Source organism: Bidens hawaiensis, unplaced genomic scaffold (assembly GCF_021521415.1).
Source record: "Bidens hawaiensis isolate Kalapana, Puna unplaced genomic scaffold, B.hawaiensis_p1.1 tig00000237_1, whole genome shotgun sequence".
Lineage (NCBI taxonomy): Eukaryota > Viridiplantae > Streptophyta > Magnoliopsida > Asterales > Asteraceae > Bidens > Bidens hawaiensis.
Window position 1 is genome coordinate 7,303,027 of NW_027491021.1, and position 20,841 is coordinate 7,323,867.

The window sequence follows — 20,841 nt, forward strand, 5'->3', positions numbered from 1 at the left end:
GCCTTATGGCGAGGGTTCGCGTCGGTGTCGGAGTCTTCCCTCTCGTCGTCCGAGTGCTCGTACTCACTACTCATGTTGAGGTGCTGGCGAGTACTACCGAATTCCTCAGCTTGTTGGACTGAACGCAAGCGTTCGTCCAACTCAGCCTGAAATTCTCGTTGGCGTGCCTCGGCCCATGCCTTCACTTGATCAAGTGTTTGGCGAGGGGCTCGAGTTCGTTTTTCCAGCTGGGTATCAGTAAATCCCAGTGGAATATTTACTCCACTTGCCCCTACATGAGTGACTGGGGTAGTGTTCGTAAAATGTACTTCACTTGCCCCAGCTTGGGTGGCTGGGGTAGTGTTTGTAAAATGTACTTCACTTGCCCCAGCTTGGGTGGCTGGGGTAGTGTTTGTAAACATTGTGTTGCCGGTGTTTACCCCAGTGGCTGGGGTTGTGGTTACCGGAATTTCTCTAGTCATCTTGGAAGTTTTGAAAAACTGGAGAAAGATGTAGTTCTAGCTTTATGCACGGATGGCGCCAATGAAGAAACACTAAGTGACCCCGGGCAGATTATAGGTAATCTGGGGGCTAAGTAATGTTTCCCACGAAGGTTAGGTCCAGCAGAGTAAGTTGTACTTCGGGGAACCTGCAAAACAGACACCGTAAGCTCGTCACTGAGAAGGGGGGGGGGTTCCTCCTTGTGACCACCCTCCGGCGTGAGAATCAGTCTATATTGCTCTTTGAATATAAAAGTATATGAATACTATTAGAGCAGTTATCAAGTAAGTTATACGAGATAGTAGATGATGAAATGATAATACCATTTGCTGTCTTTTATAGCCGAAGGTAGGTTTCCAAGGGGTTTAGCCGGCCCAACACGCTACCAACTGTAACCTATGCACGTGCCCTACCTGTGAGTGGTGGATAGGTAGCGGCTGACACAGAGCAGGCGTGCCGTGCACTCTTCGTCTTCTACCAACTGCAGGCTAGGCACGTGGTCTGGCAGGAGTTGGTGGGCAGGCGGCGGCTATTGGTCACAGTGCTGTGGCATGCTGTCTGCCACGCTGCTGTCAGTGAGCTGTCGCATTCCTGGTCAGATCTTTTGTCTTTACCTCGTCAGGTATCACGCAAAAGATCCTCCATCATACGGACTGGCCCATTTTGGCGGGAGTTTTCCCCCTCCCGCCTTTGCTCATTCTTTCAGGTGACACTGAATATTTGTAAGTGTTAAGCCTTATGCGTGTAGCTATGCTGTGCGGGTAGCCTTCCCTGATGGCTTGTATCCGCAACTGCGGGAACAGGCGGGTTACTTTACCATTGGGAGGCTTTTCCCTGCGTATGCAGCTTGCATACTGCGCGTAGGCTTCTCTGAGCATGGTGGGTCCTGCGGGAGTAGATGGTCTTTGCGCAGACATCCCTGTTCAAGGTGAGTCATGCGGGACCAACTGAGCCCTGCTGGGACCTACCTCTTCAATTATGAAAATTTTTAGTTAATTTTTTAATAATAAATATTGTTTTTATAAAATATAAAAAAAAACTATAAAACTGACTAACAGACACTATAAATGGATAATAAAATAATAACCATATATAATCTACTAAAATAACTTAAAATTATTCAAATAATAGCTCAATAAATCCAACCCAATTAACATAGTTAAACATAATACTTAAATAAAATTAAATAAAAAAAACAAAGAAGCGACCGCTTAATTCTGATTGCCTCATCGCCAACTTCAACAAGATAACAAGCACAGGCCGTCGACAATCTTAATCGCCTCATCGCCAGCAATCCCAACTGCCTTGCTTCCTTCATAGCTTCAAGCCTACAAATTATAATATGTATTATCTTTTTTATTTAAAATGACTTTGTATTAATGTTGATATACGTTTGTTAAAATAATGATATTGCATATTATTTATCTAACCAAATGACTAACCCAACCTATCCGGACCCAAAAACTAGCCGGAATAAAACAGAGTATCGCAAAATCCCAAAGCCATATGAAAAAATTTCTAGTTTCGCCACTACTCATGGCCATGTAGTCAGTTTAATAAAGATCGAGTGACATTGCTTCTTCGACCCGAACCAAAGAATCCCTTATATATGAATCTATGATGCCAAAAGGATCGTGTTCTACCATTGATAATATATTTCTCTATGAAAAAGACGAATCATTGAATAGTGGGAAGGAGAAGGATCCCTCAGCCAACAACATATAAAAGAATATTTATTCAATCGCATAGAGTGGGCTCCTAGAATATGGCGCCTTGGGGCCTTCTATTTGATTTTATCGAAAGGCCAAATGAATTGGGATTTTCTTATTGGTCTATATAATTTCTGGACAACCATTATGATGAAAAGGATGAGCTTTAAGAGAATGATTCGGAGTTATTGCATGGCAGAAGCGTGCAGTACTAGACAGAAGATAGATCTTCCAAAGAACGAGGCCTTTTTCGAATACGCCTATTCATTTCAAATGGCATGTTTTGTGTGTAGGTGGGAGATATGTGTGTGTGATTGTAAACAGAGAGCTATATGAAGCGAAAGCCCTAAAATGGTTACATGAAAATTAGAAATGAAAATTACACCAATTTGAGGGTGTGGGTGTCTTCTTCGAGAGTGCGACCAACGAGTGCAGAGTGTCGACCCAGTTTTTTTTAGAGGCCTAAAACAAAACGAGATTTTGAGGCTTTTTTAAAATTTTATTGTTACAAAACAAGACTACTAACCACGAATATATTTGTCTTTTCAAATAACTTAAGGATCATTTTCATCTTTTAAATTTAATCTTATAAACAAAACTACTAACCAAGAATCTATTTCTCTTTTCAAACACATTTTCAACATTTGTTTGGGAGTCTTTATTTTTACCTCCTTATAATTTATTAATTTTTTATAAGTTAAAAAGGTGTTTGGTAATTTGACCTTTTTAAGTTTTTAAAGAAGGAAAAATGAGTTTTTTGTCACACCCCAATCTAACGGCGGAACATGCCGGGGCGCGACATAATTTGTATCATAGCTCAAATCACTAAAATAAATATAAAGTGTGAATATATAATTTATTTATCACACCCCAACCTAACGGCGAGACATGCCGGGGCGCGACATAATTTGTAACATAACTCAAAGACACTAAAATAAATACAAAGTGTCAATATCTAATTTATTATTACGATTATCGTACACAAGTGCTTCACAAATCAAAATTATCTCAAAACTATTACATTAACTAATACATATAAATTGTTCTTTATTTTATTAAACCTAAGGTATGAGATATATATATATATATATATATATATATAATGATAGAAATTACAATTCCTTGCGATAATGTGTATTACATCAACTAGCAAAACATAAAATAAAAGTGTCTTTCAAAATACCACTGGATTCGTACATGTTTACTTGGACAGCGTATGATCATCCTATGAGCATGAGGATGAGGATGAGATACCAACCAACCAAAAAAACTGTAAACACATAGTCATATAACATTTAGCAACTAATCGAGCAATATTTACAATATGAAAATAGTGGAATTGTGTTTGAGTATATACCTACATAATAAATAAATAATAAAGTTGTGTACGCATAAAGTCCACAAAACAAAAATAGAAAAAGGGGAGTGTAATTACTCACCTTGATTAGTGAATGAAAAGATTGGGTATTTGGTTAAGCTTGGCCAAGTCATAATGAGTAATCACTGTATCCAAGTGATTAAGGTTTATTTAGAATGTGTTGATGAATAAAGGCCAAAGTAATATATAGCACAACTAGAAGATGAAAAAGAAACAAGAAAAAACGAACTCAGTTTTGGACAGATTTCTATCACCGATTGCATAAATGTTTAAAAATATCAATAACTTCTCAAAAATTATAAAAATCTCCGGTAAACTAAATTAAAATGTAAGGAACAACTTTTATTTAGAAAGATTGTCCATATTCGAACCCGAGATAGGCTAAAATAGTCAATCTTTACAGAGGATACAAATCTGCGCACCAACTTTAAAATAACGATTGTGAAGCCATACGAAAGAATAAAAATACAAATAAATAGTCATTAGAGCCGTAACTCAACAAACTTAATTATAGGCTTTGGCCTTGCATCTTTCTATTTTGTTATGAGTTATTACTAAACCTTTTTCGAACAATTCTGCTGTCAAATTTGGAACATTGTAAACAACAATGTTTTTGATGCTTTTGAATTGATTTTGACAAAGAAAATTATGAACCACTTGTGGTATGATATATATAATATATTTGGTCATGTCTCATCAAAATCCTAATGGTTCTTGAATCAAAATAAATAAAACAAGCAAAAACTTTAAAAATGTAAGAACTTGTTAAGGTGTGACCATTAAGGATCATCTTACAACCTTATGTTCTTTGTCTCCTCCACCCTATACACCATAGTGTATAGATTAGGTGAGATCATCATCATCATCGTACTCAGTAAATCCCACCAATAGAAAAACTATGGTAGAGTATGAGGAGAGTAAGATGTAGACAGCCTTACCTCTACCCCATAGGAATAGAGAGGCTGCTTCCAGTGAGACTCACGGCTCGATAGTAGTTTTGCATCAAGCCTTGGACATAAGGCACATAAAACTCAACCATCGGGACACCAGCCGATTGGTGCATGTATCCTTGCCTTTCGGCTATCAACGCCACCACATGATGCTTGATTAACCTTCTGCCACTTTTAACGCCATTATAACAATATGAAAATAAGAAGAAACGAAGAACAAAGCAAGAAAATATGAACAAGAACAAAACTTCATGCCTACCTTGTGATCTTATGATGAACAAACACAAAAAAAATATAAATTTAAAACTCTATTGGAAGGAATATTATCAAAGAAAGAAAAAGAAGAACGAGCAAAGGAAAATGATGAAAATGAGGGAGTATTTATAGTTGTGATTAGAAGGAGGTTAATAGGTAAGTCTTTGAGAGAAAGTTAAGTTTGGAATATGCTAGAAATATGTTTTTCTTTTAATAAATATGCCAAATAAAACACTTAGGATAAAAATTAATTTAAGATGACCATAATTATTTATGTTACATGCTAAAATATTAATCTAGATATACCTGGTTCAACGTGTCAAATTAACGATTGCACATGTAAACAATTAAATGAGCATAGATTCAAGTATTCGCACATATGAGAAAAATATTAATAACTTGAAATGAATAATTTAAGACTCAATAATAATAATAATATAGCGTTGAAATTGAGGTTGTAATTTAACAAACATAAATCAATGATAAACATAATAATAATAATAATAATAATAATAATAATAATAAATCTTTCATGAAAATCAAAATTTTAAACGGTTTGGGTTTTCGGGTTCGGAAAATAGTAAATGTTACATTTTTGATAAGCTAGGAGGGTGTAACTTTTCAAAAACAACTTGTATAAGTCAAAAGGAAGTGCAAATAAGGAATCCCAAACATGTGTCTAACTTTTCGCTAAATTGAAGGCTTTATTTGGGAGGGGGGGGGGGCTAAAGCCCTAGCTTAAATTTACCCTTTATAGACGGCCTTGAACGAGTGGTGGCCATAGTTGTAGATTTTTATATCTCTATGATTATGTTGTCATAAATTCCGATTCCTTAAAGTTACAAATATTTTGATAAATACCAAACCATAACCATAACCGAACTTTAGTTTCGGTTAACTATTTAATTAACTAAGTTAGGTATGAACTACATTTTGAACCAAATGAACATGAAAAAACGGAATGATGACTTCAAACAAGAATTGCCTAAAGGTAATAGATACATATTCTCAAAGTTTGTCGCTAGAATATTGACACATATACCAAATCCACATATATCCATCTCAACTTAAGTATGTCTTAATTATTTTCAGTTCAGTTAGCGTTTATCTATGGGACACAGTCAATTAATCTCCATCATTTTGTTATAATTCGGTTTAACGACTTTTTGGTTTTCGGTTAATTTTGGTGAACTACAAAATCAAGTTAGTTGACTCAATGGTCAATATCTCAAAGCTTAGGTCAAATTAACGTTCCTCATATAAATCCTAAACAAAACCCTCACACTTAAAACACTCTGTTCACCTCAGCTGCCGTGCCGTCGAGATTCATCACCGTCAATCCATCACGTAAAACAAACAATTAACACATAACCATCAACAAACAATGGGTAAAAAAACAAAGAAGCCACGTAAAGGAAAGGAGAAAACCGAGAGAAAAACCGCCAAAGCAGAGGAGAAAAAAGCTCGGAGAGAGTCTAAAAAAGTCTCGCCCGAGGACGATATTGACGCAATTCTGGTTCACTCAATAAACATAATTTGATAACATATACACTTGTTATTGTTACTTTTCACATTTAGTTATTAAAATTATGTTTGTTGAGTGTATAGTTAAGCTTTCAAAAGGAAGAAGCTAAGAAAAAGGAAATTCATGTCGAAGAGAACGCTCCTCGGCCGTCTCCCCGGTCCAATTGCTCGGTATATTGACATATTGTTTAGCTTTGTTACCTTTGTATTTGGATTAGTAAGTATGTATTGTGAAGTGAATTGACTAGGGCTCTTTTTTTGTTGTGTAGTTGAATATTAATCCTTTGAAGGAAACTGAAATGATATTGTATGGTGGTGAATTCTACAATGGTACCAAGGTTTGTATACCTCTTGTTATTATGATGTTGTATACTTCATAGTTCATCATAGGCATGTGAACGAACCGAATGAAGACAAACGCGGGAATGTTTGTATTTATTCATTTAACTTTATCTGAACACGAACATGTAATTGAACAAGTTTTTGTGCTCGTGCCCTTTCATTAAGAAAGGAGCATGTTCGTGTTCATGTTCGTTCGTTTAAACCTAAACAAACCCAAACAAACAAAGTTAAAACAAACATAAACGAACGCAAATTTAATTGACCAAACATAACCAAGTGTGTGTTTGTGTATACCTATACATATACATATAATTTGCACGAGCCCCTTATATGTTTATATTTATATAAATATAACTACTTACGAATTTATTAAAATTTATACAAACATAAATGGACATTCGTGAACATTAATGAATGAACAAAACATTTATTAGTGTTCTTTTCCTTAATAAATGAACAATATTTTTTTGTTCATGTTCGATAAATGAACTTCCCACCAAACAGTTCATGAACAATTCATGAGCGATTTGGTTCGTTTACAGGCTAGTTCATCCTGTTTTTTGAAATTGTGTTGGAGCTTACTTTGCTAATGTTTGGCAGACATTCGTTTATGGTGATCTTTATCGATATGATGTGAATAAGGGAGATTGGAAGCTAGTCTCTAGCCCTAACAGTCCACCTCCTCGCAGTGCTCACCAGGCTGTTGCATGGAAGAATTATCTTTATATTTTCGGTACTTAAGCAGTAGAATTTGGATAAGTTATCATAATTGAAGTACTCGTTGCATTCTTATAAACGAGTTAAATATCGACTTCGGGTTCCAAACTTGTTGCTTTTCAAGTTTTAATTCTATTTGGATTATAAAGTAGCACTAGTATCTAATAAAGGAGTATATCTTAAATATTTTTGTTGGTCACTAGGTGGTGAATTTACCTCTCCTAATCAAGAGCGTTTCCATCACTACAAGGTAAATATGTTTTCTTGTTGTATATTATATTGCACTTGAGTTTTTCTTATATGTGGAGTGTTACATTTTTCTGTAATTACAGGACTTTTGGATGTTGGATTTAAAAACAAATCAATGGGAACAGTTGAATTATAAAGGTTGTCCCAGTCCACGTTCTGGTCATCGGATGGTATGTTAACATGCTATTAGTTATTTGGATTGTACATAATGCTTGCAGTTTTCGGTTTCCAATGTGCAACTCTAAGTTTATGCCTTGTATGTAGGTTTTGTATAAGCACAAGCTTGTTGTTTTTGGTGGATTCTATGATACTCTCCGAGAAGTGAGGTTGGTATTTTTTATTTCCTTTAGTTTTTAGATATAATCGAGTTCTGATAAGTTGTTCATCCTCTATTTGTTACCTTGTTTACTTTTGCAGATATTTCAATGATCTGTACGTCTTTGATTTGGATACTTTTAAGGTAACGTAGTTAACAAATTTGCAATTTTTTCATTATTTTTTTAGCGAATTAATCAACTGAAACAAAGTAAACCATGCTGCTACAGTGGCAAGAGATAAAACCGACACCTGGATGCTTATGGCCCAGTGCTAGGAGTGGTTTCCAACTATTTGTTTACCAAGAAGATGTGAGTAAATTATATTTTACAAATATTTGAAATTTCTTGTTTTTGTCTACATATTTACTGTTGATTGTAGATTTATTTATATGGTGGCTATTCGAAAGAGATATCTTCTGATAAAAACAGCAGCTCAGAGAAGGGGATTGTTCATTCAGATATGTGGGTGCTTGACCCTAAGACTTGGGTTTAGAATAAGGTATTTATGCTTCTTTCAAATCCCTATTATATTGTTAATTTATGTAATCATGTAACCTGTTATTTATTGCGTCGCTTTAAGCTTTCCTCAACATGTGGTTTTAGGTAAAGAAAGGTGGGATGCCACCTGGACCTCGTGCTGGTTTCTCTATGTGTGTACACAAAAGCCGAGCCGTGCTCTTTGGAGGAGTTGTGGACATGGAGGCTGAAGGTTGGCATCTTCTTTAATCCTTTTTTGTACGTTTGTTATGCGTTAACTACTAATTAGTATTAATTGCATTCTAAGCTTGAAACCAGTTCTTTGCTTGTTAATTGGTACCAATTGCATGTGTAGGTGATGTGCTGATGAGCTTGTTCTTGAATGAACTTTATGGCTTCCAATTGGACATCCATCGTTGGTAAATCCTGCATATCCTTATTGTTTTTCAGTGCAAAGTTACAAACATAAAGTTTAATGATTTAATAGTTTGCTATGGTTAAAATTAAGGTACCCTTTGGAGCTGAGAAAGGAGAAATCAACTAAAGATAAGGTTTGTTTGGCATATAGTAGCTCTAGGCTTATATGTTATTGTTGCTTTTTTCATAAATTATAAAATTAGTTGCTAATAAAAGCAAATTCTGTAGCTTGTGTTGTATCCTTACTTTTTATCTAAGAGTTAGAGGTGGCAATTTGACTCATTATTTATGAATGAGGCCCTTCGTTTTTTTTTTTTAAATCTCAAATGATCAAACAAGTATTAGTGAAAAAAATAGATTAAAAGGCAACCAGGTAGAAAGTTGCACAAAGTTTGTATTTACACATAAATCCTCCCAAGTTTTTTTAATAAAAAATCTGATTGCTATTAAAATAACTTGTTTTTAATACTTGACACGGGCTAAATATTATAAAAGGCCCAAACATTTGTACAAATAAGTTTTTAATCGGTTGACCCGCAGGCTGTTTTTGCTGCCTCTACTAAGAATATTGGTACTGGTCATCAATTATTTGAGCCCTCTGGGTATTCTTTTTATAAATAAAATTAATCACATAAAAATGGTTTCCTAAAATGTCTTTGCAGATAAAAAAGCTTAAAAATGAAGAGTCTCATTGTAAAGCTTCTTCTGACATGGGTACTGATCCAATGGAGATAGTTACCAATGATGAGGATGATAATATGGATTGTGACATTGACGATATCTCGTCTAGTATGGAGAAAAACATCAAAGTTAATGGTGCTGAGGTAGCAGTTAAATCTAATTTAAAGACCCACACATCAAACTCAAAATTGTTGACCCCGTGTTCTACTTTGGAAGAGGTATGTTAAAACTTAAAAGGTTAATAAAATATTCAGAATTTTATTTTCTTTCGGTTTTAACTATTTTTTTTGGAAATTCAGGTAGTGAAACCTTGTGGACGTATAAATGCCAGCATGGTGGTTGGAAAGGATACACTGTATATCTACGGGGGCATGATGGAAATCAAAGATCAGGAAATCACACTTGATGATTTGTATGCACTTAATCTCAGCAAACTTGATGAGTGGAAATGCCTTATACCGGTTTGTTACACACTCTTCAAGTTTGTGCTCGTGAAGATTATATCTTAATTTTAATCTCAAATTTGTGTTTCTGTTTTTCTTATTTTGTATCTGTATAGGCATCCGAGCCTGAGTGGGTTGAAGCATCAGAAGATGATGAAGAAGACGATGACGATGATGAAGATAGTGAAGATGAAAACGAGGAGAAAGATGATAGTGATGAAGATGATGATGATGAAGAAGAAGATGATGATATGGAGGTATTTCAATTCTAATATTGATGGGCATCTAGATTATCAATATACATATAAATAATATTAAATGCTTTTCTGTTTGAAGGCGCAAAATGATGGTGTGGTGGGAGATGCTGTTGCAATAATAAAAGGTGAGGGGAAGAAACTTAGAAGGAAGGAAAAACGAGCACGGATTGAACAAATTAGGGCTAGTCTTGGTCTTTCCGACTCTCAGAGAACTCTAATGGTAAGTTTCTGATCATATTATATACACTAATTATTTATATACAAAAACTATAAAAAAAAATTGACCAAAAGTGTATTGGGCCAACCCAATACGATTCAACTTTCAACCAGTAATTCAAATTAATTGTTGTTTGACTTGTTATTCTTAAAGCCTGGGGAAGCTTTGAAAGACTTTTATAAGCGGACAAACAGCTATTGGCAAATGGCCGCGTATGAACATACCACACACACTGGAAAGGTTTGTTAATTCTTTCTTAAATTTGTTGTATTGACTTTGCTCCTAGCTTTGACTATGGTTTATTTGACTTTTCTTTTTGTCATTGTAGGAACTTCGTAAGGATGGTTTTGATCTTGCTGAATCTCGGTACAAGGAGTTGAAGCCCATCCTAGATGAGGTATCCTGTTTCTTTATTAATTTTTTTTTGGTAAAAATGAAATATATTAATTGAAAAAAAAAAATTTAATTTGAAACAATTTTTTAAAAAGGTCTCTTTTTGTGTACAACGCAGCTGGCGATTCTAGAGGCGGAGCAGAAAGCCGAAGAGGCTGAAGGTCCTGAAACCAGTAATTCAAGAAAGAAAGGGGCCAAGAAGAACAAACATTTGGGCTCAAAATAATCTTTGAAAGTTGGCTCGATGGTTAACTTAAAGCCGAGGTGACTCGCCTAGACACTAATGATGGCTTGATGGTTTCTACAGTTGGCCTGGTGTGGATTCAATTTATGGAGCTTGTTTGTATTTTAGCCTTTTGTTTTTGAGACTGGTGTTAGTTCACTTTATGTGTAAGTTAAAATATAGCCGGACATTTAAAAATTAAAACCCTCCTGTGAGAGACTGGAGATTTTGTATCGCCCGCTTGAATGCGTATGGCTGCTATTTAAACTTTATTCTTTAGTTTTGTTGAACCCGAAAAGGATACAAAATCATATTCAGTCATGGAACTTCAGTTTTGATGTATGCAAGATTTATTGTCAAATTGTAATTTGCGTGTGTATATACCTGTGTGAAAGATACGTAATTAAACAAGTGTTTTAAGTTGTGCAACGTATTATACCGATGACAGAGAACCAAATATAATTGTTAAACTTGCCATGCTCAAGTGTCTTTGTGTCAACTAGTATGTTTTACTGCATACATGATTATTGAATAACAACCATGTTATGGACAAGTTCGCGGCTACAAACAACCAAATACCTATGCAATCCTGTTTGTAATACATATATCCAATGAATATACCCTTTTAATCTTTATACATTCTTACATGGTATCAAGCCTTTCTTGGTCAGTTAACATATGCATGATCTCCAACCTTTTGGCTCTCTCTCATGTTCTCATGGCCGCCGATCAACCTAACTCCTTTCAAAGGTGATTCCCTCCCTCTTACTAGCTTAGTGGACACGCGTCATCAAGTTATGTTCTTCCAGCCATCCCTTAAGACGGAATCAAGTTATTTCTTCTCTATACTATTAACACTTTACCGGCTATATCATCACTAAACTTCAAAGATATGAATCAACAATACTACCAAAGGTCGCATTGTATCCACTTGGTCATACACTTTCTCTTCAAAGTAAAATTCGACTGCTACTTTCTATACATAAAAATCCAACTAGAATCTTTAGTTTGTGACTATAAATAAAAATAAAATGCAATGCATAAGGAACGAGTATTGGTAATTACAGTTATCCGTTTGATTGAAAAATCTTGTTTTCAATAATTACCGGTTATGTATCGAATATACCTATTAGTTTACTACAAAACTATCCGTTAGAATTCTTAAATACATTTCTCGTTACTTATATAGCATTATCAATTATTACTAAAGAATGTGGCAATATCTATATCTATATTGTATATAATATAGGAGGGAAAGACCTCTTAAATTTTAAGGACGTACAAAATTTAATACTAAAAGTACAATCAATATCCTTGTTGCAAAAAGAAACAAAGGTCAAGAAAAGACTATAGATGCTGATATATTTAAATGCATCATATATAGCATTAAAACGACATCGTGTTTGCTACTTTTTCGAGTGCTTCATGCTACCCCTTTCCATCAATATCATTGTTGCAAAAAGGAATAAAGGCCAAGAAAAGGCCATAGATGCTGATCCATCTGAATGCATCATATGTTGCGGTAAAACGACATCAATTTTATTACTTTCTCAAGTGCTTACTTGTTCTGCTCTTGTGGAGTCACAACGACTGTCAAGTGGTAGCCGCGATATGGTTTCCCGAGGGAACGTCTAAGCCAAACTCTTAAGTCAGTATGAGCCCGGTTAAAATAACATAGTTTAACCAGAGTGAGACAACGGGACTATCCAATTTAAAAAGTTCGATGGCCTAAACACAAGAAAATATTCGTTTAAAAAATATATATAAAACATTTAAGCTAATCTTAAATTCGAAATTTGATTTCAAATTATCGCCTTTCAAAAAAAAAAAAAAAAAAGATTTCAAATTATCAAAACATGTATACATTGTTGTTACATTTGTCCCAAACATTTTGACAGCTACAGAAGGGCAAATTCGTCATTTATTCTCATAAACAATGGAGTCGCTGAACAAAAACGCAGTCAAAGTGTGCCATTACTTCCAACTACTCTCTCCCTGTTTTCAAATTAACCTTCACTTTTTGCTCTTCAAATTCACCAAATTTTTAAACTTTATAGCATATAATCAAACACCCATAAATAATTTGTATCAAATTCTCATTTTGGAATAGAAGAAAAGGGGGTGTGTGTGTGTGTGATCATATTATATTAATTAATGATGGATAATTATTATTATCATCAGCTTGCATCTTGTCCTTCTTATACTGATTCACTCAAGGTTCTTGAGGTTGATATACAGTTTGCTAATATGCTGTAAGTCTTCTTTTGGATGTATGTCCTTTACGCTAACTGGGTTAGAAAAACTCTGTTAAATCCCATCACGTGAGAAGCATGTGAGGGCATTTTTGTCTTTTCTGTACATGCAACTTCTTCTTCTTCTTCAAAATAGAAAAATACCAAAAAACTCGCTGGCCGGACTCGAACCTGCGACCTCAGGCCGGACCAGGGTGTAACACACACACACCAGCCAACTGCGCTGGTGTGTCAGTTGGTTTAACATCGTAAACGTTTTAATATATACCAAGCTGGTTTCAATATTGAGTGTAGTATTGGACACGGGCACTTACAGTAGCTGGATTGCCACCATCACATTCCATTCCATTCCATTAATAGCTCGAATAGTAGCTCCAAACCCTTGACCGATGATCGAGTGGACGTTGTTCATCCAAAACCACAGTGCGGTCCGAAAAGAGATCACAGGATCTGTGGCCACAGTTTCAGGATTGTTGAGCCCATCAAACCCGATGCTCCTTCCGGCTGGACCGTAGTTGTAATTCCATGACAATTGGATCGGGCCTCTCCCAAAGTAACCCTTGTCAGGGTTACATGGATATTGAGTATTATTTTCGTCGCAGTAATCCCTTGAGGCACCGTTTATTTCATTAATATAGCAAAAATCTGTCACATGCAAAACAAATAGTTAATTTATATATAGAACACACAACACAATCTATTTATTATTTTTGTTAGCGACTTTAATGTTGTAAATGGTTAATTACCAAAAATTAATTGTAACAAACTCAAGTAATAACATATTTTTATATGTTATAGATCTTTCATTAGTTAAGTGAAATAATTACATACAAACGTTTAAAGAGATCTCTACATCTATCTCACTAATACCTATAATCTATTAGTCATGGTATTGCAAGAATTCTATGTGAAAGTATTGTTAAGAAATATCTTGTGACGGTTAAAATACCCATATTGGGCAGGCATATATAAGTTTATAAAGTATACAAAAATGATTTCAAAAGTAGTAATATTGTTCAAATGTTGCCTTATTTAGATCATGTAACATAATTAATATAGAGGAATGAATCTTAATTCTTACGTCCAGTTTCATGTGTAACATGAGCAAAGAAAGCTGCAATCTCCCTCCTTGAATCATCTTCAGAACCAACCCTACCAAACTGAGGATAGTTTCCGAGGGCTTCAAGGAAGGCGGCTCGTGAATAAAACCCTCTCCCTTCACAACTGGCGTCTGACTGATCCACGATCCCGTTAAAGAATGCATCGGTCACGATGCTACTAACATCAACATTATTCGTGGGAGGAGCCGCGAAGCACGGCCCTTCTTGGCAGCCGGCTCCACAATACGCCTCGTCACTACCACAAAAACCGAACCGGCTACAACACAAGTCCGGACTGCAACCGCAGTTTTGGGCGGCGGAGTTGAGGATTCCAACGACAAGTACTCCGGCAATGATGAGTATTTTGATTGTTTTCATGGTGGTTTGTTTGGTTTAGTTAGTTGGATTGTGGGTGTGCATTTATAGTGTTGTGAACACTAAAACGTGTGGATATGTATATATTAAAACGTTTACGATGTTAAACCAACTGACACACCAGCGCAGTTGGCTGGTGTGTGTGTGTTACACTCTGGTCCGGCCTGAGGTCGCGGGTTCCAGTCCGGCCAGCGAGTTTTTTGGTATTTTTCTATTTTGAAGAAGAAGAAGAAGTTGCAGGTACAGGTGAAAAGACAAAAATGCCCTCACATGCTTCTCACGTGATGGGATTTAACAGAGTTTTTCTAACCCAGTTAGCGTAAAGGACATAACTTGTAGGAAAAAAAAGTTTAAAGTACACCGCCTGCAAGAAAACTTAGAAAAGGACACGAACCGTAATTCGTCTTATTTTAAAGGACAAAATTTGTAATTCTGTCTTCTTTTTTTTTTGAGGGTATTTTGATAAATTGATGATTTGGGGGTTTTTGTGTATTTGATTGGGTACAAATTGGGTTCACAGAATGTTTTGAACTTTAAAATTGTTATGAATTTGTAGCAAAAAATTATGTCAATCATGCAATTTCCAGGCAGTTTGTTTGGTTGAGTGAATGACTGGTTGTAATGATGTTAAGTGTAGACCGCAAATAAACCGGTTAACCTAACTCACCTAAAAATCGAACCGGTTTGAAACCGATTATGTAGAAACCGGTTTGCAATTTTCTCCATCAAAACTGGTTCCAAACCGATTAACCGAACCGAAACCGGGCAAAAACCAGTCAAAACCCGAACCGAAACCGATCGTAACCTGTTCAAGAAACTGGTTTCGACCCGAACCAAAACCGATCGTAACCTGGTCAAGAAACCGGTTTCAACCTGAACCAAAACACGATCATAAATCGGTTTTGACTTTTGTTGACCAAACCGAACAGGTTTCAACTCAAACCGGTTGTGAGTTTTAAAGCGGTTGGTGCACTTTCTAGTTAAGTGTACAGTTTTTAAATTGGGGATAATTTGACTTTTGCGGTCAAACTCAAGTGATTGAAACAGAAAATTTGGCATGAGTTTGGTCAACTGTTAGTAGAGCATTTAACATATAACCTTTTTTTTCTCTGTATATTTAGTAAATAATGTATGCCATCAATTTTGAATTAATTGTTTGACCAAAAGTCAATATTATTTTCACTTTGAAGAGAAGCAATTAACTAGTGTATATGTAAAAATGTATGCATGACATCAATTTTGAATTCATTGTTTGCCAAATGACAATACCTTTTTCACTTCGAAGAGAAACTATTAACTAGTGCTTATGTAAAAATTTATGTATGCCATCAATTTTGAATTCATTGTTTGACCAAATGTCAATATCTTTTACTTTCAACTTAAAGATAAAATAATCAACTAGTGTTTATGTAAAAATTTATTGTGTGCAATCAAAATTTGAATTCATTGTTTGACCAAAAGTTAAACTCTTTTTCACTTTTTAATTTGAAGAGAAACAATTAACTTGTGTTTATGTGAAAATTTATGTTTGCCATCAATTTTGAATGCACTGTTTGACCAAAAGTCAAAATCTTTTTCGCTTTTTAACTTGAAGAGAAACAATCAACTAGTGATTGCTTTTACATAGAGGTGGTAAATTTTGGGCGGGTTGGGTTAGGGTCAAAACACCCAAATTCTATAAAGTTTTGTACTATTAACATCTGTTTGAAGACCGTGTATACGCCTAACTGCAGGCTGTTGTTTAGTTATATTGAATCTATAGTGAAATCTGTGTTTGCAGGGCTGCGTCTATACAAAGGGATAAAAGTGGTGCTTTTATCCGAATGGAGATGGGGTACAGTGACATGGCGTATATTTTATCGTTTTTACTACAATGGATAAATTCCCCATGTTCATGTTTGCTTCAAACCTGCTTAAGTTTCTGCTATGTGATTGTACACAAGGTTAGTGTTGTAATTGTGCATAGAAGTGAGAAAATGGATGGGTTGGGTAACCCGGTAGGTGGTGGGGTTGATAACCCGAAACACTTTTGTATAAAATTTTGTTGTTTTGGCATTAAAATTACATTTAGCCGTTTAGGTACTTTTCGGCCCATTTGCCTTGTATCCTTTAAAGCTAGTTTCTTTTTTTTTATTTTAATGTCGAAATTTCGTTTTTGTTTCACATGATCTTTTAAATTACCCGTTTGACCATTTAAAGGATAAATCATCATCCGAATCAACCTGTTCGTATAAGTGATCGTAGATTGGTTGTCTTTTTAGGTCTTACCAAATGAAAGACCAAAGCTTACTTCACGCGGTAGAAAGGCATCCATTAGAGAGTTCTATGGTATGCAAAAGTCAACCATCATGTTATTGATTTTTTTTTATTTTTTTTTTTGAGAAAGAAAAAGCAGTTCTTTCTTGATCAGGATTTATGTCTTGGTTCGTAGTCATAACTCAAATAACTTGCAGATGTAATACTACCATCTCTCAAGCGCCTGCGCACAACTCCATTAGATCTAGATGTCAGTGAAGACGATATTCAAGTTTTTGGCGCAAATCCCATTAATAAAACCGAAAAAAAGACTAAAAGTTTTGAACTTGATATGGAAAGAGAAGATGAATGCGGTATCTGTTTAGAGCCCTGCACCAAGATGGTTTTACCCGACTGTTGTCACGCAATGTGCATCAACTGTTACCATGACTGGTATGTTTTATAAATCATAATTCATCTTTCCGTTGACTTTCTTGTTTTTTAGACTAAATTTCAAGATATGAACAGGAACATGAGGTCGGTATCATGTCCTTTTTGTCGAGGCAGCTTGAAGAGAGTGAACTCGGGTGATTTATGGGTTCTCCCGTGTAGAGGCGACGTGGTTGACCAAAAAACAGTGTCGAAGGAGGACAAGAAACGCTTCTACAATTACATAAACAAGCTGCCTAAAGACATCCCTGATGCTGTATTCTTGGTATACAATGACTACTTAATCTAACTCAAGTTAATTAGTGCAAAATGGTAACTTTTTCTTGTATATTCGGCGTTTAACCTGAGTTTGCAGTAGGTTTCTGCAAGTGAATGTAAATTTGTCCAGTGTAGAACTTGATATCTTTACATCAGAGAATGTGTCAATCTATCATGTGTTTGTTTTGTTTTCAGTATTGACCATATGTCACACTAATATGTCTTCTTTTGACTTTTTAAAGTCAAAGCAGACGCTGTCAAAGTTAAAAGTAATCATGAACACTTTATATTGTCGTATCTTTATCTTTATCCCTTAGACTCCATGCTGTGGGGCGCCAAAGGAGGAGGAAGGGGGCACGGTGGGCGCCGTACACCGCCGCAGGACGCCGTCGGTGGGCGCGCGGAGGGGAGAAGCAACGTTGGGATGATCGGCGCCTTCTCTCTGTCTCTTCCTCTCATCCACACACATACATATATATTTATATATATAACGGGGCGCCTAAGTGTAACATCCTAAAAATTTTAATGATGAATAAAGGAAGTTATGTTTAGTGATTTCGCGTAATTAATTAATATCGGGTAGGGAGCGGGGACGTGGATTAATTGAGATGGGTTAAATGAGAATGGGATTTCAGGGATATAAATACCCCCAAAATCCCAAAATATCTTCATTTTCACCAAACTCCCTAACACCCCAAAACACACACACACCACACGCATACCGCCGCCGGCCGGCCGAGCCAAGGGAAGAGTCGGGCAGGTCCGAGAGAGAGCGATTAGTGTACTAGCAAGTAAACAAGATCCAAACAAGCCCAAAAAGGTATGATTCTTGATCTTTGAAGTTTTAAGATCCAAGCTTTTTTAGTGTATAAGCGACCGAAAATGGTCGGGAAGCGTAGTGGGTGATATTGAACCATAGCAAGGGTGTTAAAATCGCTCAAAATGCTGGAAAGAAACCGAACAGCGGCTGTCTGGGCAACTTCGCCTGCATCTGGGCAACTTCGCCTTCAAAGCGATGAACTTCGCCTGCAAGCTAAGTTCGCCTGATGAACTTCGCCTGCAAGCTAAGTTCGCCTGATGAACTTCGCCTGCAAGCTAAGTTCGCCTGATGACAACTTCGCCTGAGGCCAAGTTCGCCTGATGACAACTTCGCCTAAAGCCAAGTTCGTCTGATGACAACTTCGCCTAAAGCCAAGTTCGCCTGATGACAACTTCGCCTAAAGCTAAGTTCGCCTAAGGTTTAACTTCCCTAAAGCTAAGTTCGCCTAAGGTTTAACTTCGCCTAAAGCTAAGTTCGCCTAAGGTTAACTTCGCCTAAAGCCAAGTTCGATTAGGAAGTAAACTAAAAATCTAATGAAAAATGTGTTAAGACAGTTAATGGAAATAAAATTTTTCCAAGCTGACCTGGCAGCTCGACCCTAGCCAGGGGCTCTGCCCCTTGGACCCTGCTAGGGGCTGCCGCCCCTAGACCCCGCTGCCAGGGGCGCTGCCCCCGGACCCCCGTTCGTTGTGGGTCATATAAAGATAGACATACATTATGAGAAGTGATAGTTAATTGATACGTATACTTGTTATACAGTCAGCCGTGCACAACTGAAGAAAGGAATTGCGATTAACGGTGAACGTAACCGTGTTCAGGTGAGTTTCTAGCCCCATTCCTTGTTATGTTTTCGGGGTTGTGTGCATACTTGATGTGTTGTTAATACATTTATCCTAAGTGATAAGTGTATGCCCTATGTGATATATGTGTTATGTAAGAATGATTGCTTGATGGTACGTGAACAATCTTCGGATATTGCACGTACTGTCAGGTTGTAATGTTATGTATAAGGTAAGTATAATATGAATGCTTATGCGTATGAACGTGATAGAGATAATAAAATAAGGAAATAATGATGTATGGTCGTATGGTTACGAAAAGGGGTACCGAGCCCTAATAATACTCGAGGTATGATGTATGGTTGTATGGTTACGAAAAGGGTACCGAGCCCTAATGATACTCGAGGTATGATGTATGGTTGTATGGTTACGAAAAGGGTACCGAGCCCTAAAAATACTCAGGGTATAATGTATGAAACGAAAAGGGAATCGAACCCTACTAATATTCGAAAACTAGGGACCAGACCCTTATAATATCTGTGATGTTAGGGACCAGACCCTTATAATATCTGTGATTTTAGGGAATCGAACCCTTCTAATATTCGAAACTAGGGACCAGACCCTTATAATATCTGTGATGGTAGGGACCAGACCCTTATAATATCTGTGATGTTAGGGAATCGAACCCTTCTAATATTCGAAAACTAGGGACCAGACCCTTATAATATCTGTGAGGTTATAGGGCGAAAGGCTCTTTAAAACGTATGATTATGTATGTAAAGAAAGTATGAAGGTAAAAATGAAAGTAAAAGCACTTAAGTGTGTATGAAAGAAAGTTAAGAGGTTAAGTATGAAGTGTAAAGAATGTATTGTATGATTATGTGATTAACTAGAACTCACTCAGCGTAGCTGACTTTTAGTATGCACGCAGGTGAGTAGGATGAGACAGCTGGCTTGAGCGGGGACACATGGCAGAAGAATAAGAGTCTGGCATCTGAAGACTTACGATGTTTTAATTTTAATGTTTTAATGTGAAAGACAAAGGACGTTTTGAGACAAGTTATGAAATATTGTAATGTTTTATGAAAGTTTTATATTCCGCGTAAATGTTTTAATTAACTCTGATATTTAGAACTGTGTTTATGAGTAAATCCAACACGAAAGTAGGGTTACCGGTAACGGGGCCTTACACCAAGGAGGCTTTAAACCATAGCGGAGCGTTATGGAGAAGGGCTTCGAAGCCCCTGGTGCCCACGTGGCACTATGGAGGGGCTTTGATGCCCCTCACCATAGCATACAGCCTTACACCTAATAAATAAAAATCCTAGAGGACACATGGCAGAATTCTATGTCTCAAAGTCTATCTCTCCTGTTAAATAATGATATTAAAAGAATATTTTTTTAGACTTTTAATGCAAATTTAGTTATGGATAATTGTTATTTAATCGCGAATAGTCATTACATCCTTAACCAAATGAATTAAATCTGAAATTAGCTATGGATAGTTAAATTTTTTTTACTTCAATAATATGAAACTAATCGT

The 20,841-nt window shown here is 36.2% G+C and overlaps 2 protein-coding genes and 1 pseudogene across 3 annotated transcripts; 2 read left to right on the plus strand and 1 right to left on the minus strand.

Moving 5' to 3' along the window:
* The first annotated feature begins 6,144 nt into the window (after nucleotides 1-6,144).
* Nucleotides 6,145-11,403, plus strand: LOC143606289 (uncharacterized; annotated as a pseudogene). The gene is made up of 20 exons (XR_013148729.1): nucleotides 6,145-6,288; nucleotides 6,381-6,467; nucleotides 6,566-6,634; nucleotides 7,239-7,371; nucleotides 7,559-7,605; nucleotides 7,688-7,774; nucleotides 7,869-7,930; nucleotides 8,022-8,064; nucleotides 8,150-8,230; nucleotides 8,301-8,420; nucleotides 8,525-8,630; nucleotides 8,754-8,817; nucleotides 8,907-8,949; nucleotides 9,478-9,714; nucleotides 9,796-9,957; nucleotides 10,056-10,196; nucleotides 10,276-10,416; nucleotides 10,567-10,653; nucleotides 10,742-10,810; nucleotides 10,925-11,403. The product of XR_013148729.1 is annotated as an uncharacterized LOC143606289 (transcript).
* Nucleotides 11,404-13,183: 1,780 nt separating this feature from the next.
* Nucleotides 13,184-17,835, plus strand: LOC143606381 (E3 ubiquitin-protein ligase AIRP2-like). Its single transcript, XM_077082188.1, has 5 exons — nucleotides 13,184-13,281; nucleotides 16,537-16,699; nucleotides 17,018-17,084; nucleotides 17,210-17,444; nucleotides 17,520-17,835. Exons 1-5 carry the CDS (start codon nucleotides 13,184-13,186, stop codon nucleotides 17,728-17,730), a joined length of 774 nt encoding a protein of 257 aa, XP_076938303.1. The 3' UTR covers nucleotides 17,731-17,835.
* On the minus strand, nucleotides 13,592-14,759 carry LOC143606476 (endochitinase EP3-like). Its single transcript, XM_077082263.1, has 2 exons — nucleotides 14,363-14,759; nucleotides 13,592-13,926 (listed from the first exon to the last, which is right to left on the minus strand). The coding sequence occupies exons 1-2, from the start codon at nucleotides 14,757-14,759 to the stop codon at nucleotides 13,592-13,594; spliced, it is 732 nt and encodes a 243-aa protein (XP_076938378.1).
* Nucleotides 17,836-20,841: the final 3,006 nt, after the last annotated feature.